General features: G+C 50.9%; 1 protein-coding gene across 1 annotated transcript in view; it reads right to left on the minus strand.

The window, feature by feature from the left end:
• Positions 1-15,636, minus strand: part of PITPNM3 (PITPNM family member 3) — a 66,365-nt gene extending 50,729 nt beyond the window's left edge. The window contains exons 1-3 of the mRNA XM_012726092.1: positions 15,594-15,636; positions 14,482-14,577; positions 4,295-4,402 (exon numbers count right to left, since the gene is read on the minus strand). Coding sequence (XP_012581546.1) covers positions 4,295-4,402; positions 14,482-14,577; positions 15,594-15,636 — 247 coding nt within the window. The remainder of the gene's footprint in view (positions 1-4,294; positions 4,403-14,481; positions 14,578-15,593) is intronic.
• Positions 15,637-24,484: the final 8,848 nt, after the last annotated feature.

Genomic DNA, 24,484 nt, shown 5'->3' on the forward strand with positions numbered 1-24,484 from the left:
ATTCTGATAACACTGTGGGGGAATGATTAACATAATTCACAGTTGGCATGCATTTGAATTTGCACATTTTTTAATACTACTTAGCAGTATCTATTATAATCTTAAATAGTTGTACCTTTAACTTATGTAACACTGTTTTACTGATGAAAAATTCCAAAGTAGAGAAAACCATGGTACAGGTAAAAAGAATGAGTTAAATCTCTGTATATTAATATGAAAAACTCTCTAAGGCCCAGAGTTAAATAAAAGAACAAGTGTATCTGTTGCACTAATCTCTAATACAATCTGCATCTAGAGATACAATTTATATTGATAAACTCTGAAGTGAGGTCTGCAAGTGCCAAGGCACACTGGTTTTGTTTGTTTTGCTTTGTTTTATAGGAATAATATGTTCAAAAAATAAGGTGGATATTTGTACACCAAGGTTCATAACAGTGTTATTCACAATCGCCAAAAAGTAGAAACATGTGCATTAAAGACATGTTGGATGTCAAAGGTGGAAAACAAATGGTGGTATATCCATACAATAGAATACTATTCAGCCTATAAAAGGAAAGAAATCCTGTCACAGGATATAACATGGTTGAACTGTAAAGACATTACATTAAGTAAAACAAGCCATACATTAAAAGAGAAATACTACAGGATTTTACTTATATAAGGGAGCTAGAGTGGTCAAATGCATAGGAACAGAATATAAAATGGTGATAACCAGAGACCTGCAGAGAGGGGAGTGATGCTTTATTATTTAATAACTTCAGTTTGGGCTGAAGAGAAAGTTCTGGAGATGGACAGTGGTGGTTGCTGCACAACTACATGAATGTATTCAATACCACACAACCACACATTGAAAAGGGTAAGTTTTATATGACATATTTTACCAAATTTAAAAATGTTAAATATACCAAGAGAAGCAATTGAGTAATAATAGCAGTAGTAGTGATAATAAATAAGGCAACTCATTTATTTCAGCTGAAAGATTCCTTTCCACTGAAATTCTGGGCAATAGATTACCAAAAATGTAAATACATAACCATGCTCAAAATAAAGGCTGGTTGAAACAAAGCCAGACCTACAGTGCAGAATGACAACAGAAGCTGACACAGAAGGGACACAGGAAGAACCAGCTGACCCGGCCCTGGGTCCGGAGGCTGGAAACGATGTCGTCCACTGTTAGGAGAGGAGTTAGCGGGGCACTGCCTGTTCAATGGGGAGCCTTGGAGGTCTCTCCCACCCAAAAAGGACCTTTAAAAATCTCCTTTGGGGAAACAGCAAAGAAATCATTCACAGACAGTGAGAAAGAAAAAAGTCACACATGAGTAATTAAAACTCTAAGCCTGTGCCGCAGACGGGTGTGGGGTCTAAATTTATACCACTTGTGGAGACTGGAAACACCAAACTGTGAATTTAACATATGAAATGTCCAAGATGAGTGAAACACCAGGCCCAGCAGAAACACAAGACCAGTCTCTACCAGGACATCCCCAAACCTAGATGCCCGAGATTCCCACAGAAAAGAGAGGGAGGTGAGGGGAGGACCCAAGATGAGTTCACAACAAAAAACAAAGAAATGAAACACGAGGTGCTGTGAGAGTATGGGGGTACACACACACCAGGATTAGCACCCACAGAAGTGGGGATAACAGATGCAAGTCTAAGCCTTGCAACATGTGCTCTAAATGACTGAGAGGCTCAAGATGGGATCGAAGACATAATTAAGCTTCAGAGAAGGAAGGTCAGCTCCCTTGGGCACTTGGGGGGCATGAAGAGTCTTGGCCATCCAGGTGGAGGTAAGGGGGCTACTGGAGGCCAGAAGAGTGGCTTTGGCTGCCGTTGCACTTGGAGGTCATCCTGAGGGCTACCGTGGCTAGTCAGGGGGTGAACCACGAGAGCGGGTCTCCGGAGTGAGTCCCGCATTGAAGGGCAGGAACTTGAAGAAGGCAGAGTAGAGCTGGCTCTGTAACACCAGACAGCAGCCTTTCCAGGAAGCATTTTCAGAACTTCCTCCTCCTAAAATAGTCTCCAGCACCTGTCTCCTAAGACCCTTACTCAGCCTGCCTTATTACAGGCTAACCTCAGCTGTGACTGTCCCCTAAGGTGGCAATGCCAGCCGGTTCATCTGTACAGCAGGCTGTACAGCACTGCCTGCAGCCCGGAGCTGCTCCAGAAATGATTGTGGAAATGGATGCAATGAATGTGTATGCTCTGTCGTTTTGTGGGCATCACATTTTGAATCCACAGAGGGAGGGCATTCAGGAGTTGGTAACAGCTGGTTTCCTCTCCTGCTCCATGCTCTCTCCCTCCTCCTGTTCTCTATCCTGTACTGGGAGAGGAGGCAGCATCAATTCTTGAACTCCAGATAGCACTGCTCCTAATTCAACCTCTCGTACACACCAGGAAGTGCTTGCTGGAGCTGTGCTTGTGCAATGTCTTCCATTCTCTGTCATCTTCCCTCATTATGATGAGCTGTGATTGGATGTACTTTGCAAGTGTTAGCTCACTGAATCCCCACAACTTTTCTGTTATTCTCACTAAGCCAGTGATGAACACTGAGGTTCAGAGAGATAATGACGCTCCAAAATGGCAGGGCCAAGTCCAAGCCCAGACTTCTTGGGTCCCAAACTCTCTCTTTCACCCTCTCCTGTCCATCTCCATGTTTCCTTCTCCTCATCTCTACCTTGCTCTCCCAGCTCACAGTGTCTCCCCCCTCCTTAGCTCACACTGTGTCTGAGTCACACAAGTCTTTGGCAGGCAAGTGGGGGGTCAGGGTGGGGGTGGGGGGCAGGGATGTCCAGACAGGTGGTGAGTACAAGCCTGGATTTGTTTTTCCATGGCTACCAGGCACTGTCCTAGGGCAAGTCCCGAAATTTATGAACCCTTCTGGTGCATACAGGTCCTGGATGCAGAAAAGAGCAGACGAGGAGTCCGTCTGCAAATGTGTGACTGGAACGACATGGAAATTGTCTCTGGCCTGGCCTTGGCCAGTCAGAGTCTGCCCTTCTTGTGACTAGGACAGCAACTCAAAGGACTCTTTAGTTTATGATCCTGGGTTCTCACACCTGACCATGCAGGGGCTCAGAACTGTACCTGACCTCAGTTGAGCATGAGCATGGGAGATGAGGCTCCGTCTGGGAGTTGGGAGACTGGTGATGAGCGTGATGCTGTCAGCAACTTTGAGAGCCTTGGGAAAGGTGCACTTCCATAAGCCTTGGGCTCCTTGTTTGTAAAATATAACAGTCATCCAAAGCCTGGCCATGCCCTAGGATGGATGCTAGCCAGTCATCCTATCTGGCTGAGGAATCATGGGGCCAGCAGAGAAAGCAAAAGGGGAGGTGATGGGAAGTAGGAAGAGTGATACATGAGATGGGGATAACAGGTGCAGAGGTTCACACCTGAACCCTAGATAGAGTCCCAGCCCCACTCTGTTCTTCACTCCAGTATGACCTCAATCAAATGCAGCCTCTTCCTGAGCCTCACTTCCCCCATATGTCATCTCAGACATATCTCAGACATCGCTGACCTCCTTAGCAACATACTTTCAAAGCCTGGATCCATAGCTCCGTTGTCAGGAAACCTTCCATGAGTCAGACTCTCCTGCCTCCCTCTAAGAGTCCTGCCTCTCACTTTAGGTCCAGAAATTTTCAACCCAAGTCTGCCTCTATGTCTTGACTTATACTGTGCCACACATCACAAGGTAGAGGCCACAGCTGAATTATTTATTGTTGGTCCCTCCAACCAAGCAACAGGTGTCCAACAAATGTGAAAAATGGCCACATGGAAAGACAGATGCAGGTGTTTGATTTTTGTGCTGATTAAGCTTCTTCTCAAAACTCACCTCCATAAAAAGTCTCCTGGATTAATTCCCAGCCACATCTCTTTCTTCAGCAATTCAAAGGAAGCTATAATTCTCACTGCTGCCCCTCTCTGCTGTCTTTTCCTTTCTGGAAAGTTCCTCCAGAACTTTGCTACCCTACTCTGACCTACAGAGTTCAACACTTTGAGTTTGTAGCCCAAAGAACTTGGACAGACTGACTGTCCTTAATCCCCACTGCTTCCCCATCCTATAGACAAGGGAGTTCTGTTGAATTACCCTGGAGTCATCTCTGACAGAAGCTTCCTTGTGGGATCTTACAGGTAACAGAGTTTCGGAGCACAGATGCAGGAAAGAGAAGTGGCCAGACAGATAGATGACTTGAAAGAAGAACCAAGTCCTAGTCCCAAATTTCCAGCACCTCAACCCACTCTGTAACATGCATGTGTACACATCTTGGTCATAACAAAAGCAGAATCTCACCTTGATGCTCCTCCAGTTTCCCCATGGTCTCAATCTGCTCCACCAGGTCATTTGAATTCCACTGGCTCATCCCGATGAGGATGGCATTCTTCCCCTCAGCCACCTCTTCTGTGGGCAGAAGGAGAGATGGACACGAGCAGGCAGGACTGAATGGAGGTAGCCCTAACAGGAAGTCACATCTGAAAGAGTACTTATTCCTTCCTTTGAGTGGAAGATACTATAGTTACAGACAGGTGTGAGGCATTTGGGAATTTTTCACTCTAAGAAGTCACAGTTATGCCCTAATGGGTCTCTATATGTATCACAAAAAGAGAACAGCCATGAGAGGCTGAACACCCAAAGAAGATTCCCCCTTTAGCACTAAGAGCAGTATTTATTGAAAGTCAGTGTGTTGAGAAGAAATAGCAAAATCTTGCCACTTGCTAGAAGTTGTTTGGATTTCTTTTCTTTTTTTTTTTTTCAGGAGGGTGTGGGGATTAAGTTATTTGACTATTCTGAGCCTGTTTTTTTTTTTTCCCCATGAGTAAAAAGGGGCTGACAATGTGTAACTGATAGACTTGTTAGAAAGACTAAAAGTATAATAGGTGTAAAGGACTTGGTACAAAGGGGGATGCTTATGGATGAGAAAGAGTATGGTCATTTCTTCCCAAGAAGTGAGTTGCCATCAGTATTTGAATGCCATCAGTATTTGAGGGGGGCAGAGGCAACTCTGGAATAAGCAGGAGAGCAAAAGCCTTTGCCACTCAGAATGTCTTAAACATATGGGACCCTTAGCCCATGTCTCAGCCTTTTGAACCTCTTAATGCCTCCTACTAGTCTTCCCATTAACCCTGTCTCTATCCTTCCTCTTTCCAGTATGAGCTTAGTGATTACTCTTAGAAATCGTGGTGAGGCCACATCCCTAACAACCCTTAACACAGACCCTTGGATACCTACACATCAACTCCATACAATGGTACGGTCCTACATCCCAGAGAGGAACAGCTCCTCAAAACAAACCACAGTAATGCCTCCCTCTGTAATGAAAACTCCATCTGCATTAATCCTCTTAAAAGAGAATCACATTCTCTTAAAAGAGATAGGCCTTCCTGGTGAATATTATGGTGTCCTCCCTCATAAAACAAACATTAAATGGTGCTGGGAGAATCCTCAAGCTCATGATAGCCAAGAATAAAGAAATGAGACTCATTTCACTGCCAAAGAACTTTACTGAGCAGATGGAACCAATATGGTGGATCTGCAGATCGGGGAGCTGTCCAGAGTTCTGAATCACTCAAGTTCAATAATACAACCCTCCTGTCTTATTTATTTGATTTATTTTATGATATTTATCAAATCCTTAGTGTACATTGAAATCATTATAGGTGATTTACAAATATGAATTCACTTAGGTGAATAACAATACTAAAAAGCTACAATTGCTATTATCTCCATTTTATAGACAAGAAACTGAAGCTTGGGAAGTTCAGCAACTTGCCTAATTTAAATTAAAGCCAGAATTTAAATGTAGCTACACTATTTCAAAAGTCCCTAGGTCCTGCCCTCCTGATGGCCTGCTCCAGACATCCTGGATTGGCTGCCCAGTGCTCCAGCCAGGCACCACACACACACACACACACACACACAATTTTCCAAGTACAATGTGCTCCCTCTGGGCCCTGGTTTATGGCCCGAGGCAGCACTGTGGTCTGAAAAGAGGCCTGACTGAGGTACCATCCACACTCTGCAGCATGTGAACCTGTGTTTTTGCCATGTCCCTTAACTACTTCTGCTTCCTTTTCTTTTCGGTGGGAATAACAATGATGGTTCTACAACTTTTTCAGCAAATTGTTATAAAGGGAAAAGCTACTGTAAATTTGAAAAAAAAAATCCATATCCCAAAATGCTGTAAACAAATATCAGGCATTGCCCTTGGGAAAGCAGGACCAGGAGGGGATAAAGAGCTCTGTGGTCTACTTTCAAGCCCAGATCCACTATCTCTGACGTGGACAGTAACCTCAGATTTAGGAGCTCCGGTTTCCTCATCTGTAACATGCTATCCCAGTAATGCCTATGTTATTGGATTTCTGTGTGGATTAAATGAGATAATGCAGGTAAAGTGTTCACAAGCACGTCTGGCACACAGTGAGGGCACAGGTGGGGACAACAGTGCATGAAATCACCATCACCACCACCGGGAGCTTGTGCTGTCTTACCCAACTCTTCCTAGCTATGTGAATGAGCCTCTTCTGTCTTAGCTTCTTGGCCTTGTATCTGTCTTCCTCTCAAATGCATCTTCCTCTCTCAGCCTCTCATGCGTTCCTCTCACACTCCCAGCCCTATCCCACAACATCTGATCTGCTTAGATCCCAGGACCCTGCCTAGTGGCACAGCAGGTTAAAGCACAGCACTGTGAAGCTGGCAGTGGCTGCTTCAGTGCTCATTCGATCCCCACTCTGTGCTGACCCACTTGGCGCGGCAGACCTCTCCTGTCTCGCCCGCTGCTCCCCTCAGCAGTGCACTTCTCAATCTGCCTGTTCTGCTCCTCACTCTGTCTCTAATGAATCCTCTCAGCACCCCTGCATCCAGTTCTGAATCCATAAATCAATACATCTTTAAAAAAAAAAAAAAACTCTTTCTACTCTCTTGATCTCAGTCTCTCTTGATCTTTGTGCTTCTGCCCCTCAAGTTCCCTCTCTGAGCAGGCCTTAATCACACCCCCAACTCTTTGGCTCTCTCCCTACCCCAATACCCCAATGTTTGTCTGTCTGTCTGTCTGTCTTGCCCTCACCTTTGCTCTAGCTCTCTCTCTCTCTCTGTAGGCATGTTTCTTTCTTCACCTTCGTCACTGGGTTTCTTTCAATTCTTTTCTCTAGATCCTTTAGACTCTCTCCACCACACGGCCTTTCTTCCTCTTTCTGGTCTTCTCCCTCTCCTTCTGGGTCAGCCTCCTTCAGCTCTCTCCCTGATGTTGTCTCTCCCTCTCTCTCTCCCCTACGTGTGTGTGTCCACGTCTCTCTCTCCCATTCTCTCCAAATCTCTCTTGCTTCCTCCCTCTCTGCTTCCTTGTATTTTCCCTGGCTTTCTGAGGCTCTCTGGCCCCCAGCCTGCCTCTGTCTCCCCCGCTTCTCCCTGAGCCCCTCTTCTCAGACACGCTTCCACACTGTCCTTGGGCCCCTCCTGCCCCCGCTCTCAACATGCAGCCTTCATATCTTCACTCTGGCAACAATGGGCTTGTCCCCTGAGGGCTTCGAGAACACACACACTGCACATGCCTCACCTCTCTCACACGCGCACACACAGGCAGTGTGGAGATAGCTCCTTTTGTAGTTATCTGGGCAAACAGGGGCACCCGGCTCAGTGCTGAGTCTCTGCTCTACTTCCCCCTCTGTGGTACGTGCCTCCCAGCAGGGCCCGGAGGCCACAAAGGGCTCACTCTGACAAATGTTCTGGTTATTGATTTTGCTTTCCGTCTTCTGATGACTGTTCTTGGCATGCTAATTCTCCTCTCCAGTGGCCTCTGGTGCAGACCAGCTTTTGCATCTACTTCACCCTCACTGAGCTCCATTCCCTGCCCACACTGAGCACCAAGACAAGCCTCACACACAATCCCACAATAAGCTAGCCTTGACCCCAGACCGACTCTGACTCTGGCCAAAGCCATGACACACCCTTCCACACAACCTCCCAGGCCATAAAGGAGGCCTTTCCTCCCACCCAGAGGCCTTCATTTCTGCTGACGCCACAGGACTCTCAAGCAGGAAGCCTCCCTGTCCTGTGGCAGGAAGGCTTTACCACCTGCTCATGGAGCTAAGAGCTTGGTCACCCTCCCCAGACAGCCAGACCAATGCCACCCGTTACCCCTGCATCAGGCCCATGACATCCATTTTCCAAGGTCCTAAATATGCCTTACCCTTTAACCTCTGGGTTACAGGATTGCTAACTGCCTTCACACTTTTAACATTGCTGCCACCCCACCAAGGGCCATCACCACCACACTGCTCATCACAGGGAAAGGTCTTGGCCCATCCGCAGAAGTCTTTGGAGCCGGCTCTGTGGCATTTACTAGACCACTACCCTTCCCCCAGGGCTGGGGAGGGCCAGGGCCAGTAACACAGATGTTTACTTTGCCCAGCCATGACATCCTCCCGCTCCCTCCTACCCCCTGTCACTTTACAGAGGAGAGGCCTGAGTCACAGAGGTGAAAGGCTTGTCTGAAGGAGCTAGCAGCAGGGAGTGAAGGGTTGGGGGGGTGGGGGTTGCTGGCCCAGACACCATGCACTGCTTTCCTTCACTCTGCCCCTCCCACAATCCCCAGCTTTTAGCATAGTCAGCTAAACCCAGACTAATACAGCCCTGGGTGTGTCCCTCATTCTCTGAGAATCAACACTGCCATAAATGGGGTGACTTATCCCTACTCTACCTTCCCTTCCTGGACACTCTGAGCAAGGCAGAGTTCAGCTCCTCCTGTCAGGTGAGGAGAGGGGAGGCTGGGTTTGGACTGGGCACAGAGAGAGCAAGGGAATGGAGGACACAGAAGGCAAAACGCAGAAAGGCAGAAACTTCTAGCTTCTCACCTGGCAGATGCCCTGCCCCCACCCAGCCCAGAGGTGGAGGCCCCATGCTTTGCTCTGTTACCCAGAGTTAGATTTGCTGGTAAAGTAGCCCTGGCCACTCCACACCTACTTCCCCCTTCCCCAATCTCACCCCAGCTCTGCCAGTGTTTCCACTCTGCAACCTCCAGGGCCTGGCTTATGTATGCTCCTGGGGGTGGAGAGGGTGCCATTTAGAGGCTGAGGGAAAAGTCAAAAGGAAGCAAAGATTTCCCATCAAAGTGAGACATCAGCCAATAGGGCTTCACCAGGCCAATTAGGACCTTCATGGCATACTCGGAGCTTTTGAGGTGAAGTCCAACACCCTCTTGTCCAGACTCAGAGCCACACAAACGGCCCAGGCTCACACAGCACCTCAAGCTGGGACCAGGCCAAAGTGCTGGTGTCCCGCCTGCCAGCTCAGGGTGCTGTCTGCCAGCGGACAATTCACTGTAAGAGCGGTGGGTTAAATGCTGGTGGGTTATAAGACTCCTTTAATGGACTATTTACTGCATCTAAGCAGAAGGTGAAAGTTCAGGATGTGCCTGGATATTTTCTAAATAGAGACATCTGTTTTGCTATAAAAATAGACTAGAGATGACCCGTGCTTGGCACACCTGACCACATCCCAAATGACGCATCTGACATCATAGTGCCACTCCGGCACCGGCCTCCGTCCTTCTAGCGATGGCACACCAAGAGACGTCCCCATCTCCTCCTTAGAAGTCAGGGTCTCGTGGTCAGGGACCATGCCAAACTGGGCTGTCCCTCCTCGGCCAGCTGAGCTCTTCTCATGCACAGTTCCTGGCCACACCACCTGTCACCAGCATCCCATCTCCCACACGAAGCTCAGTCACCCAGGCATAATTCTGTTTTGCAGCTCTATCCTGCACCAGAGATTCTGAGTTCAGAGTCTCTGGCCTCCTCTGGGGCAGGGCCACTCCCACGTCTGGGAGGAAATCACATCCAGAGGCAGCTGAGCCAGGTCTCCCCTCCCTGTCTGTGGGGCAGCTGGTGGATGGCACCAGGCAGGCACCTGGGCACCCTCACCATGCCAGCCTTCCTGCTCATTCCTCCAGTTCAAGCTTTGCCTGGGCTGTTCAAAAGGTGACCTAGGATCACTTCTTGTTATTCGGTTCTCAGCACAGGTTACATCCTCAGGGGTCTCCTACATCCCCCAGCACTATCGCATCCCCTTATGTTATACTGAAGGGAGTTTCTCCATTTTTTAACAGCATGACTGAGATAACATCAACATTCGATTAATTGCATCTACTTAACATTTGGTAAGTCGTCACAGATGCACGACCCCATGAAACCACCTCTCCTATCAAAATAGTGAGTGGATATCTCTGGCCCCAGAAGTCTTCTGCTGTTCTTCTGAAGCATCACCGACCTGTCCATCATGGAGACTGGTTGGCATACACTAGAGTCGGATGTCAGTGGAAATGTACAGCGTGTACTGTTTTGCAGTGTGACTCCCTTCCCTCAGCACGATTATTCTGCAATACATCCATATTGCTGAGTGTATCAAAAGCTGATTCCTTCTCGTTGCTGAGAATTATTTCATTGCATGCATGTGCCACAGTTTGTTGATTCATTCGCCCACTGATGTACATTTGGGTTGTTTTCAGTTTGGCGTTCTAACAAATAGAGCTGCTCCCAACAGGCAAGAATGCATCTCGAGATGGGCAGGTGCTTTCTTTCCTCTTGGGCAAATACTGAGGGGTGGACAGGCTGGCTCGTGAAGTAGTTAAGTACTGTTAACGTAAGAAAGTGCAAAATCTATTTTCCAAAATTGTTGAGCCACTGCATGTTCCCGGCAGCAGGGCTGCGAAGTTCCAACCCTCCTAGCCTGCTCAGTCATCTTAGTCAGCCATTCTAGTAAGTCTGTTGTAGTTTTCATTGTCATTTTAATTTGCATTTGTCTAATGAGTAATGATGTGGAGCCTCTTTTTACTATTTGCCATTCACATATCGTCTTTGATGAAGTGTCTGTTCCTTTGTGTTGATTTATTTATGGTAATATAGGCATATACCATGGTCTGCCTTTGAGGTACAGGCCTCTGTGCCACCCTGCGTTTCCCCTACTGTGCACATCCACCTTGGCAGAGCTGGGCACTGGCTCTCCCGATATCCTTCAGTTGTGCTAACAGAAGAGGGATCTGAGTTGAAGGGCCACCTCCCTGGCTCCTATTCTCCAGCCCAGGCCATGTTGGGTCGGGGCTCTGTCTCTGCCCCACAGGACCCTACGTCTGCCAGCTGCCTCTACCCTCCCAGCTCCAGCCAGAGTGAAGCTACATGGCTGGGTGTCAGTGCTAAACTGGGACATTTTGTCCTCCTCCTCCTAGGACCCCATCTCCTAGCCCTCAGCATCCAATCAGGGACATCTATTTTACATTCCCAAGCAGGGCCCCTCGGAGTCTCTGCTACCAGACCGTGAGCAGTGAGCATCTCTCATCCCCCAACTCCTCCTAGAGCTGGGTCAATGGGCTAGAGCTCAAAGAACAAATGGGAGGGAAGAAGTCTACAATTTCAGTAACAAGTCAAAGAAAAGGCCAGCTTTGGACATTAAACTCCTAGTTTCTAGTCCACCTTGATCTGTGACCTTAGAAAGTCCCTGCTTATTCCAGCCTCAGTTTCCCCATCACTGCATTAAGGAGGAGGAGGACAAAATGTCCCAGTTTAGCACTGACACCCAGCCATGTAGCTTCACTCTGGCTGGAGCTGGGAGGGTAGAAGCAGCTGGCAGACGTAGGGTCCTGCGGGGCAGAGACAGAGCCCCGACCCAACGTGGCCTGGGCTGGAGAATAGGAGCCAGGGAGGTGGCCCTTCAACTCATGCCCAGAAACCTGGACCCCACACTCTGGCCCCAGATGTGAAAAGTCTGGGTGGCTGGGCAGGACCTGAACCGGCTCCCTGGACCAGAGGAGGATGATATCACTCTTGCTACCTCAAAGCAACATTCAGTGGTGCTGTCCAGACAGGTCACGGAGAACAGATAAGAGGCCGGGAGTTCACAATTCTGAGCTAAAGAGGATCCCAGCAGTAAGTGGGCAGAGCCTGAGGCTGGGAATGGCAGAGGCTCTGGGGTGTCTAGGGGAGCACTGAGAGCGGGAGATGGTGGAAGAGAGGGGGGTGGGGGGTCTGGGGTGCCGGGGGAGTGGAGAGAAGGAAGGACAGAGGCAGGGAGGGAATGAAGGAGATGAGAGAAAGGAGGCCAGAGAGGTAGAGCAGCCGTAGAAATGGATGTGAGATGCGGGTAACTGGGGTGGGGTGGCGGGGACCCGCAGACAGAGTGTTAAGACCCGGAGGGAGCACTGGGTTGGGGAGCTGAGGCCAGCAAGAGGGAGTGTTTCCAAACTGCTCATGAAAAGCAGGTGAACGGCTGGAGGGCAGCAGGGCAGCCGGACCCCTGCCACACAGAGGCCTCGCAGCCAGCGTCACCACGGGGAGTGTGGAGCCCTAATGAACTGCAAAAATATTTTACATGAACATGTTCTGAGCATCAGAATAGTGGAGCCATTGTTGTCACACTGTGGGTCGGTTGCCATGGAGAAACCCATCTGGGCGGCCACTCCCACCAGATGCCAGGAGACCAGAAATGAGCCCCAGTGGGCTGGGCTAGGGTTAGCTTCAGGGAGGAGAGTCTACTCCCAGACTCCAAAGGGAGGGAGGCTCCAGCCAGGACGGCAGCCCACCCCCCAACACGGCTTCCCTGAAAGTCACCTGAAGTGGGTGTTCTCTTCCAGAGACACGGGCCTCGTAGGGAAACGGAGGCCCAGAGAAAGGGAAAGGCCTGCCCGTGGTCACAGGACCAGTCAAGGGCACACTGCAGCCACCTCTCCGGGCCAGATGCAGGTGTCTTCCAGCACCGTCCGCTTCTCTTGCAAGATCCCATATAACCAGGCATTTCAAAACTGGCCCCCTCTCAACAAAAAGTCAACTCCCAAAATACAGTGATTTCTCAGAGTGAGGCCAAGAAGTCATGTGGGAAATGTGGCCCTTCCTGGCTTGGAGTGGGGCCACTGTGCTCCTCACCTACCCCTAACCCAGCCCAGGTGAGTATGCCAGTGAGGCTCCTCTCCCCACCTTGCAGAGAGATCCTGGCTCCCCTGTCTCCATACCTGCCCTGCATGTTCTCACCCCTGAGGCTTAAGCAGCCTGTTCTCTCCACCTGAAAGGCTCCCACTTTGGTGCTCACTTCTCCATCTCTGATAAAGCCCTTGCCAGGACCTCTGTGCTATGCTGGGCAAGCACAGCTCTGGGCATGAAGTGCATACCCTGTCTACCATCTCTCACCCAAATGTCTACCACTGTCTTTTTTTGAGGTAACGTTGGTTTCTGACACCACGTAGACTTAGGGGTAGAATGTCACACCTGTTCAGTAGTAGGCTACCACACCACACCCACCACCACAGTTCCCGTAGTCCTCCACCATAGCCCAAAGGACCCTGCCCACCTTGACCCTCACCCCCCACCCTCCACCTCTGGCCTCAGCCCTGCAGTCAGATGTCTGGGGTTTGTCTGTCTATTCCTTTGCTTTTTCTTTAAAGCAAAAAGATGGCCTACTGATGGGTAAGTAACCAACGAAAAATAGACAGAAGAGCTAAATGGTCACTTGTCCAAAGAAGACATATAAATGGCCGAGAGGAATGTGCAACTCAAAACCACAGTGAGGTACCACCTCAGACCGTGAGAACAGGCCCTCGCAGAAAGGCCAGCACCAAGGAAGCAGAGAGGTGGGATAGAGGCGCCTTCACACACTGCTGGTGGGAACAAAGACTGGTCCAGCCCCTGAGGAGGGCAGCAGGAGGTGCCTCAGGATACTAAAACCAGATAACTTTAGCACCATTTGACCAGCAAGTCATCCCACCTGAAGAATGTAAAACGCTAATTCAAAGGGAAACCTACACTCCTATGTTCGCTGCAGTGCCAGCCACAACAGCTGAACCATGGAAACAGTCTCTGTGCTGAAGGGCAGAGCGGTGGGTTAAGAAGACCAGGTCGCCTCTGCAACTGGCCTGGCCTCCAGCCCCGGCCCCTCCTCTCAGGGGCTGGTCACAGGCAACCCGCTCTCCTCTTCCCTTATTTACTGCTCCCCACCACACAGCCTCCACGGTTCTTGGAATGTCCCATCTTTCCTATTTCAACATCATCACACCTCTGTCTGGGAGGTTCTTTCTCTCACTCTTCACCTAACCATCTCCTACCCTCAGTTCTGCAGAGACGGTGTTAACTAAATTAAATGCCCTGTCCTCTCAGTGTGGCAACGCCCCCTCTCCCCCCCTTTGGGCCCTACTTGCTGTGTCATGGCTTCAAGTTTGTCTTTCCATTAGAAAATAAGCTTGGTGCGGGCAATGGCCATGCCGATCAGTTTGGTGTGTCCTGACTGCCACACACGCCTGCTGAAATATATCAGGACTCCATGGAGATCACAGTGAATGCATGAAGGCTGGGTCCCAGCCCCTGGGGGACTCACAGATTCAGAGTGTGAGGGGGAAATTGTTAGCCCCATGTCTGAGTGGGAAGGATATGAACCCCCAATTGGCACACTCTTTGTAGGGCTTCTAGAAAGGTCGCCCAGCCAATGATGAGAGGATGGGGTTCACTCACCTCTAGCATCAAAGAATTCATCATCCGAGCTCTCCACTGAGTCGCTGAGGACATTTCGAAGGTGCCAGGGGGCACCACCGCCCGGGGGAGGGCCACCTGCCAAAGGGAACACACCTGTTAGCCACGCCTGTGACCAGGCCCCTGAAGGACGTGAACGCAGACCCCGGACCTTGGGTCATCAGCATCCTGTGTGTCCCTGCCCTCTCCCTTTGGCCCTCAGGACTTCAAAGAGCCCCCACCCACAGCCCCACTACTATGCTTTCATGTAAACCCCAAAAACCTTCACCAAGGTGGCTTGGTGAGGCAAGTGTGTACTTTTTCATACACTGAAGCAGAAACCAGAGGCAGCAAAGAGAGTTCTCCAAGGTGATGCCCCTAAGCCCTGGGCAAGTTTTGCAGCATTAACAAATGACCCCATCTATTCAAACACTGGTCCGCTTCTCACTCACATCTGGGCCAGAAGGGACCTCCCACTGCATGATGCCATCTTAAAGGAGACTGCCAGTCCTGCTGAAGCAGGAGGGAAGAGCACAGAAAATCACACCTGCTAAAATGTTTCTAGCCATAAGCAACACATTTCTGTGCACATTTCATTGGCCCAAGCAAACACTCTGGTATGCCCAAGTTCAGGGTCATGGAGGAGGGGCGGGGCAGACACCTGATGAACACCTGTAAGGCTTGCTAGCCACGACGTGTGAAGTTCAGGCTGACTGCATGCTCCCGTGGAGGAAAAAGTCCCAAAGCTTGAGCTCTGCCACTTACAACCTGTGTGGCCATTCCCTATACATGGGCAAACTCAGTTTCCCCCATCTGGAAAATGTTGCCAACAATCAGTGTCAAGGCCAAAGGATCAAAAGCAATGCATGCTGGGAGCCTGGATTTCAGAAGGTTCGGAACGGTGGCTGTTGTTATTCATATTTGTGGAGGCCCGTCCATGAGACTGGGGAGTCGTCCAGCGCAGCTAGAAGCAGGGCACACAGAATGTGACCCATTCCCCTGAATTCTGCCCAACCCACCCCCTGGCCCCATCAGGGGAGCAAAGCCAGAGGCAGAGCTGGGCCACCGTGCCTCCCCCCACCCTCCTGACATACCCACTAACCCCCCCCCCATACCAGACACTTTGAATTCAAATTGAACCAGCAGGCCCCGGCTCATCCCTCTATGTGCTCCCGGACCTAGGAAATGCCAGGGAGTGCAGGTGGATTAAAACTAATTAGAAAAATTAGAATCATGAAAGTATTAGAGAAAATTGATCCGGTCATTTTCCTGGGGAAATAAGCAGAGAAGTCCGAGGACAGACATAGACATTGATCCTCTCAGTGATGTAAGAATATAAAAACCTGGAAGAAACCCCAGTGCACATGTTCACAGAGAGTCACATGGGAGTCCTTTAAGGAGAGGCAGGGGAAACCCAGCTTTACACTTCATTGTTGTTTCATGACTTAGTTTTGTAAACTCATTTTATCAGTTCTAAGCTGCCTTTTATTCATGCTTTAAGATATTTAAAGTGTACCTTACAGGAGGGATGTCATCATTTAATTGGCATTGTTTATTTCTCAGGGATAAATAAAATAATGGTGCCTCTTATAATTGCTTGCCTCTTAGACATAAAGGAAAACAGTCTCCCTGCTCCTCCTCTCACACACACCCACAGGGCTCATCTTCTCTGGGGCTTGGCCCTGGCTACCAGGCACATATGCATGGTGCCCACTGAGACTTGGGTTCCTGCATCAACAGTGCCCTGCCTCAGTTTCCTCATCTGTACAATAAGAAGCCTGCCAGAGATTGCCCTTGGGACTTTGCAACTCAGAGTGGTCAAAGAGCCCATCTGGCACATAGTAAATGTCAATAAGCCAGAGAGAGCGCAGGGCACACCCCCAACTAAAGTGCCCCTTATGAGGTCCTCCTTAGAGACCTTGCTTCACACCCAGCTCTCCACACCCTGCACAAAGCCAGTGCTGTTCCTGTCCTGAGCCTGGACACCAGCGCATAAGCTACCGTTGAAGAGAGAGGCCAGCCGAGGCTCATACAGGGGCACAGCCCTCCTGCCTGCCCCTCCTGCCTCCCACCACTGACTCCCAAATACACCCCAGCTTGAGCTCCATGAGTTGGAGTCGGGTGAGCAGCAAGATCTGAGGCAGGAAGACAGAGGCCAGAGGGATCCCTAAGCCAGGGGTCACTCCAGGTGCAACGCTGGGTTAGTCACGTACTCCCCGTGGGAATGTGTCCAGTTTCTAGTCCTTCCCCACCCTGTGGGCATCGTGACGTGCTGGTCAGCACTTCCCTGCTGTTGGGCCCTGGATTTAATGCGAGGATGGGAGCGTCCAGGCTGAGTTCTTCTAACATGGTTATGGGCTGTTTTTCAAGTCTATGTGGAGGGAATACCAGACAAGAAAAAGAAATTAAAGATACACATATTGGAAAGGAAAAAAACAAAATTACCTTCTTTTTCAGATGGCATGATTATCTGTACAGAAGACTTTAAAAACTCTACAAAATTGACCCCAACAACCCTATTAAAATGAATAACTGGGTCTAGGAAGATTGCCGGATGCAAGATCAATATACAAAGGTCAGCTGCATACCTATATAACAGCAAAGAGCATCTGGAATTTGAAATGGAAAAACAATACCATTTATAATAGCACCCAAAAAACAAAATTAAAACGGAGTTAATGTACTGATCACATGTCTGTAGACATGTTTCCTTAACTGACACTAATTTTATGTTTTCCAAAAAAAAATCAGATGGCAAAGGTATAAGAACTTGCATTCATACTAGACTAATAATCATACATCCTAAGTCGATTCCATTCCTAAGAAGCAAGAGTGTGGGTAGTCGAACAGTCAAGAGTAGCCTCATCTATATGTCCTGAGTTTGGGAGCATGAGCAACCAGAGTTTAAGTCCTGACCTGTAGGCTTGTCTGAGTCCATTTCCTTCCAGAAACTCCTGGAAGTAGAGACTCACACACTCCTGCCAAGCACAAAGCCAAGGGCATTGGCCGCCCCTTCCTCAGAATAGCAAGTGCAGCACCTGACAAAAAGAGGGGAGCAAGGGCTTAGAGCACCACACTATCACTATGAAGCTCTCAGCAGCCACTGAAGCATGAGTTTGAACCCCGCCCACCCCAGGAGGTGACCACATGGCATGGCAGACCTCTCCTGACCTGCCCGTTGCTCCCCTCAGCAGTGTACTTTATCAGTCAGACTGTTCTGCTCCCCGCTCTGTCTCTGGTGAATCCTCTCACTGTCTCTGCACTACTGGCCTGTACCCCAGTTCCGTATGCACAAATAAATAATTCTTTAAAAAAAAAAAAGAGGGGGAGCTTCAGCACATGACACACTGGCCTTAGGGGTGGCCCCACAGGCAGAGGGGACAGGCTGGCCTCCAGGGGAGTCCCACGGGCAGAGGAGAGGCACAGGAAGGCCAGCTCAGCTCCACTCTCCCAGCGAGGGGGGACAGAGAAGGATGAGGCTGCTGGACCTCCAAGGCAGCTGCCCGTCCCGCAGGCCCTGTGCCAGGTGCTGGGGCGGGACCCTCAGGGGAATGTGAGGCTGGGCGGGGGCTCACACAAACTTGCCTTCTGCAGGGGATGAGGATGCAGACCTGGACAAACAACCCACAGAGACAAGTTCAGCTGCAGTAAGTGCTACGAGGAAAATCAAACCTCTTCCTACCTCCACCACGTCCTCCGTCTTCAAGTGCCCTCACGGAGTAATTATAGCCTGAAGGATACACAGGCACGGGGGGGTGATCTCTGAGCCCCAGTCATCAAAAGAACGTGGCCGCCTGTTCCAGTTGTAAGCACCAAGGAGCTGTGCCCCTTCTCCAGTGCGTGACTGACTCTGCTCTCAGACAAACCTGCCCGAGATTGTTGACTCTCCTTTGTGGCCAAAACAGCGATATGTTATGTGAATTTCTTCTCAAAGCCATGGCTGATCTTGTTCACAGTTACTCTCCTTGTTTTCAAACTGCATCCCTGCTCTGGTTTGGAAGTACATACTCTAGGTTTGTTGACAGGTACGCTAAGTCCTGCTCTCCTCTTTGGCTGGGGCTGCCCCCAAATCACCCCGGGAGGAAGGTGGTTTGTAGGGGAAAAGAGAGCCTATAAAGTGGGTATGTTAACAGCAGCTGTCCCCTGGCCTTTGGGTGGGAGACGCTGCTTTCATTCTTTCTCTGCATGCAGATTTTTTTTTAGCAAATGGCAAAGGTCTTGTTTCAAAAAAAGGCAATCAGTATGGACAGAGTAGCTTAAGAGAGGTGTGTGGGGGAAAGCTCTCTGAAAGGGGTCGGGTCGTGGAGGCCTGTAGGACGAGAATGGGCCAGGCACGCTGAGGCACACGATTCCACATGTGTGTGCCCAAGTGTGTGTACACACAGGCCCCCACAAGTGCGGGGGTGCATGGATACGGGTCATTCTGGATGAAGGAATGAAAGGGGCAAAGTTGCAGGTGAGCCTGGCAGTCCGAGGGGCAGAGGGGAACTTCTGAGGCCAGAGCCAATGCTGGCGGGAGAGACGGGTATAAGAAGGGTGGGGTGACCTGTTGTGGAGGGGACGTTACCTGCCCCACCCAGAATCTATCACTCACACGCTTCGGAGAGGGGGAAACACAGATGCCCCAGTGGGTCAGAAAGTCTCCCGGGGACACAGGTCTTGAGAGTGACCCTAGAGCAGCGAGGGCACAAGCTGAGGCCGGGCCCTGCCCATCCGCATTTTCCTAGTCCAGACGTGGTCCCAGGAAGAAGAGGGCCAGAAGTGTTTGGCAAACAAATGAACGGATAAAAATGATCTGCTGTGTAAACCAAGGATGCCAGACACTCTGTTAGTTGCTGTAGCCTCAAACTAAGCCCCGAGCAGTGGGGATCATGAATCCCCATCCTGCAGCTGAGGAAATAAAGGCTCAGAAGAATGAAGCCATTTGCTACAGGCTGTAAAGCTAATACGTGATGGAGCCAGGATGAACCCAGCTCCACCTGACTCCAGGGTGCGTTCTCAGGCGACTTCCTGGGTGTTCAGGAGCGGAGTTCAGGGCTCCTCCTCTTGCCTCCTGCTCTCAGGCCAAAAACTACCCTGCAACCTGCTGCTGGCTGGATGGGCGAGGGGCCGGAGGCCCGCCAGGCTGCTCACAGGGGTCTAGCCCTAAGAGCAGCTGTCTGCTGTCCCTGCTCTTGAATCGTCTGCCTACCAGGTCTGCAAACTAGTGTCTTGGTATCCTTGTGTCTGTGTGAAAATCTAAATGTGTGGCAATATCCAGCGTTACAAGCACAGCTGTCACTGCACGGTTGTGTGCATGATTGTGTGCGTGCATGTGTGTGTGTGTGTGTGTGTGTGTCTACATTCCTTGAAGAATGGGAGCCTCCCCAAGCAGCCACTCTCCTCCTTTCCTAAGCCAGTTCCTGTCAGAATCGTGCACACACACTCTCATATCTTGTCTTTCTGTTGCAGCCCCTCCGCCACCTCCACCCACACAAATCAGCTCCCAGCTGTGGGTGTATTAGGTTAGCACACGGGCTTTGGAGCAAGCCCAGCCTCGGTGCTACCACTTAGTAGTCCAAAACCTGAAGCAAGTTAACCTTTTTAAGCTTTACTTTGTTTATCTAAAAAATGAGTATCATAATATGACCTCATTATTAGAAGACAGAAATAAAATAACCCATTCAGCTGTGCAGCCCACAACCTGGCACTGGAAAAGGGTGGCCTCTGTTAGCTGAAGGATTAAGGTTGAAGGCAAGGGCCAGAAAGCCTCCTGGGTGGGGGGGTGGGGGGTGGGGGGGCTCCTGAGCAGCTTCCCTTTGGCGCCCACACCCAGCCCATGCCCTCCAGCAAATGATGCTTCTGCCTCGCCTTCATCAGCACACTTACTTAAACCCCTGAATGGGAAGAGAAGAGGAAGAGGAATACTGACACTTTCTCCAGCAATCTAGAGAGAAGCAAATGATCCTGCACACCCTGTTAGGGTGCCCTAATCTCCAGCAGAGCTCTGCGCTGTCCCCCCTGGTGGGAGAGGCTGCTGGGAACCATCATTTTTACACCATTCTAGTGACTTTGTTTTTTAAATGAAGGCACAATATACAGCTTTTATTATGTGGCCACCAGTTTTTTAAATGCCAACTTTTTTCCTTTGGTTTTGCAGTGGGGGGAAAGGGAACTACCTATAACAAGAGTTCCCGCTCCCCCAGAATCCTGTTAACTGTGGCTGACAGTGTAGGGCCAGTGACGGGGCTCCTGCCCATCCACCCACCGTCTGGAGGGACAATGTGGTCTCCCAAGCCGTGGCTAGGCACAGGTATCCCTGGGTGAGATGGTGAGCCCCACTTACCCACCTGCCCCATCTGGTCCTGGCGCCAGAGAAACTGGAATAGGCAGGTGGAGAAGACTCTGCTGTGGGTGTTCTGCCAGATGCCCAGGTAGCCTCCCTGTGAGGGCAAGAGATACCAGCCTCTCTCGGGAGCCTGGTATGAAGGCAAAGACACTTGACTGCCAGGAAAGCCCTGGCATAGTCAGCAAGAGATGTGAGCACTGGCCCGCGCTTCCAGGCCAGACCTTAGGCCAGATGGTACCCGGGAGGAGGGAACTGGGGATGGAGCTGAAGTGGATCAGGACCTGACTGTAGGGTGCCAGCCGGGGGACCCAACCCTGTGCTGTCCTTCCATGGAGCTCAGGACAGAGGAGAGGCAACCTGACTCTGTGCTAAATCCCCCCATACCCCATGTGCCACAGGTGTGGACCCCACTTTCCAAAGACCCTGTAGGCTGGAGGGCCTGGAGTCCTTCATGGGAAGGGCGCCTGTGCTGAATCTTAAAAGGAGGAGTGAGTGGCCCTCCCCAGTGGCACAGTGAGTTAAAGCACAGCACTGCAAGCTGGACACAGCCACTTCAGTGCAGGTTCAATCCCTGGCCCCGGAGGTGACGCGGCAGACACATGGCGCGGCAGACCTCTCCTGACCCGCCCGCTGCTCCCCTCAGCAGTGTACTTCATCAATCTGCCTGTTCTGCTCCCCACTCTGTCACTGGTGAATCCTCTCACCACTCCTGCACCTCTGGCCTATACCCCAGTTCTATATGACTAAATAAATAAATCTTTGAAAAAAGAAGAAGGAGAGTGCAGGATAGGCCAGGCTGGGCAGGTGGAGGGAGGCAGGAGAGGCACAGGCCAAAGCATAGAGCCATTTCCAGGGGAAGCTGGATCTAGGATTTTCCCCTCAGGAGTAAAAAGCTGGATTCCCACAGCAAGGGCGGGACAAGGGTGTTTGCTGTGACGACCATGGCCCTGCGGTGTTCAAATAGAACCCACCGATCCCCAGGCCCCCAGAAAGTCACAAGCACATCCAAGAGGGCCAAGGTGAAGATCCTCCTTAGCTAGGCTGCTGCCTGTGACCGTGACCTCCATGCCTGGTCCTGCCCAAGGCTGAGGCTGGAACACCTACGGCAGCTGTGCCTCAGAGGAAAGGCAGGAAAGAGAAGGGTGCTCAGCTGCGAAGCTCTGGTGCATTCAAGCAGGCCGCGCGTGTGTGTGTGTGTGTGTGTCTGTGTGTGCGTGTGTGAGGCTGAGTGTGTGCTCTTCTCTCACACACACATATACCCACCCTCAGAGCTGCACACACACACAACCTCACACACGTACACACAGACACACGTACAAACTCCTCATTGCTTCTCAGTTCTGGCTGGGGTCCCAGGCACCCCGAAGCAGGACACAGAGGATGAGACTCACAGGGTCTGCGAGAGACTCACAAGGCAGGTGACTGATCCTCCTCTTCGCTGCCCTTTCTCCCCAGAGCCTGGCCTCCTTCCCCGCTCACGTGAACCGCGGTCCACTCCCACCTGCAGGGGGTTCAAATCCCAGCTCCGTCACTTACCCACTGGAGGTCGAAGTACCAGTCACCACACCATCTGAGCCTCAGTTTTTCCCTCCATAAAATGGGTCACCCCGGCAATGGGGTTGCTAACAGAGGATGAATGAGTGGATGCAGGTATCCCCACTTTCCAAAAGTTGGCATTAAGCCACTTGGCTTATACAACAGACCTATCTTAGTCTAACCTGTTTTCACAAACTGAAATAAGCCACAGGAGGATTCCTACTTTTATGACAAAAGCACAGAAAAACAACGCCCAGTGTTGGCTTTGCAGCGGCTGTTCTGAGGCAGCGCCGCCCCCAGCAGCAAGGGAGGCCGCACCAAGCTCCTCGCAAGGAGAGGCTTTCTGCAGGCCATGCGCTCAGCACCGTGGTCCCACATGCCCATGCCATTTTCGGTTTCATGAGCTATTTGGTGTGATTTGGTGGGTGTGATTTCAGAGCCCGGGAACTCTCGACATTTCTTCTCTGTCAATGCTCAGCAATTGCTTCTTCAATGTAAGCCTCGTTGGCTTACAGGCGGCTTCATGGGCACCCTCCGCGTTTAGGAAGCAGGGGAAACCTGGACTTGGAAAAGGTCTAGCAAAGCGCCGAGCACTCAGTCATTACCGCATAAGGGTCTATGAAATAAAACCAAGAGGCCTTTTTTGGGCTCTTTGTTTTGTGGGTGCCCCCAAGGACAGGCTCTTCACCTTCTCAGGCTCCTGGAGCAGGAGAGAAGGACAGAAACCGTCCTCCTCTCCCCAGGCCTGGAAGTGCCAACCCACTCCCCTGGGCCACCACCCCTATCCCAGTGTGGCTGACCCCTCTCCTGTCGCTGGTGCAGTTCCCTAGAGTTGTCATGTGTCCCCCAAACCTATGGCCGGGACCCACACTTCCCGAGTCTCTCTCCCCTTGGGTCAGGGACATGTTAGCGGGGGAAGCCCCCTCCACCCGAACATGCTGCTCTTTCCCTCCTGCCTCTGCTCCTGCAGATCCTGATGGCTGAAATGTCCTCCAGCGCCACCACCCCCTCAATCCCACTCACAGTTAGATACAGCCGAGGGATAAGCTGAAAGCTTCCCCTGACCCAGAGAATGGCCTTGGGGCCGCCTCTGCACCCATATGTCCTTTGTGTCTGCCTATTAGAAAGCCGTTTAAGGCTGGACCCAGGCCTGCCTGGGCACAGAGGAAGCTCTGGCCCTGCACAAGAGAGACCTCAGGGTGCCCCCTCAGAGAGTAACCCACAGGCATGTGCTCTGACCCCTCTCTGGGTAAGGGTGAGTTTGGGAACCAGATGCATCCAGGGCATACCAGTCCATGCTCAGGCTTCGAGGGGCTGAGGCCACCCAAGGAGGGAGGAGAGGCCAGGAAAAGCCGCTTCCAGAAAAAGGCATTATTGAAGGAAGCCAGTGCTGGTTGGGGGTTGGTTGCTATAGAAACATGTCCTAACTATCTCCCAAACTGCTGCATGCACCACTGATGAGATTGTGTTATGGGCTGTTTCAGGGGACACACTAGGAGCCCCAGAAGGGCCTGCCTACTGGGGCCCCACCCCCTAGAGCTGAGGCCCTGAAGGGCCCACAGGAACTCAGCCTCCAGGAGCAGCCAGGCCACCCCATCAACCCATGGGTGGACTCAAGAACTGAGGATGAGAAAAGGCTGCAGAATCACCCCCAAGAGCGGCCCCGGAGCTTTGACTAGCGTCCACCAAAACTTGATCTCAACCACAGCCAGCACCCGGGGCTGGCCACAGACCAAGCCACAAATTAAGCCTCCACCTGGTCACACCCCCAGCCACAAATTCAGCAACCCACCCAGCTCACCAACTCCAGCCACCACTGGCCAGAAGCAGCACCAGGCACAATCTGGGGCTGTGTCAAATAACCTCCAGAATATTTTTGCAGCAAAGACTAAATGCCATAGAGCATTTACAATACTGCCTGGCACTTCGAGACTTCACTTCGTCTCGTCTTCACAACAGTCCCATTAGGTCAGAAGACAAAGACTTCGGATCCCTGTTTTCAGATGAGACATCTCAGAGACAGGAGCTCACCGGCCTTCCTCCCTGCCCCCTGTTCCCAGGAGTGGGGTCAGGATTCCAGTCTCCCAGCAGGACACAGTTGGCCGAACCAGTCGCTTTGGAAAAGATGTGCTTTTGCAGACC

Source organism: Condylura cristata, unplaced genomic scaffold (genome assembly GCF_000260355.1).
Source record: "Condylura cristata isolate star-nosed mole 26May11 unplaced genomic scaffold, ConCri1.0 scaffold00017, whole genome shotgun sequence".
NCBI classification, from domain to species: domain Eukaryota; kingdom Metazoa; phylum Chordata; class Mammalia; order Eulipotyphla; family Talpidae; genus Condylura; species Condylura cristata.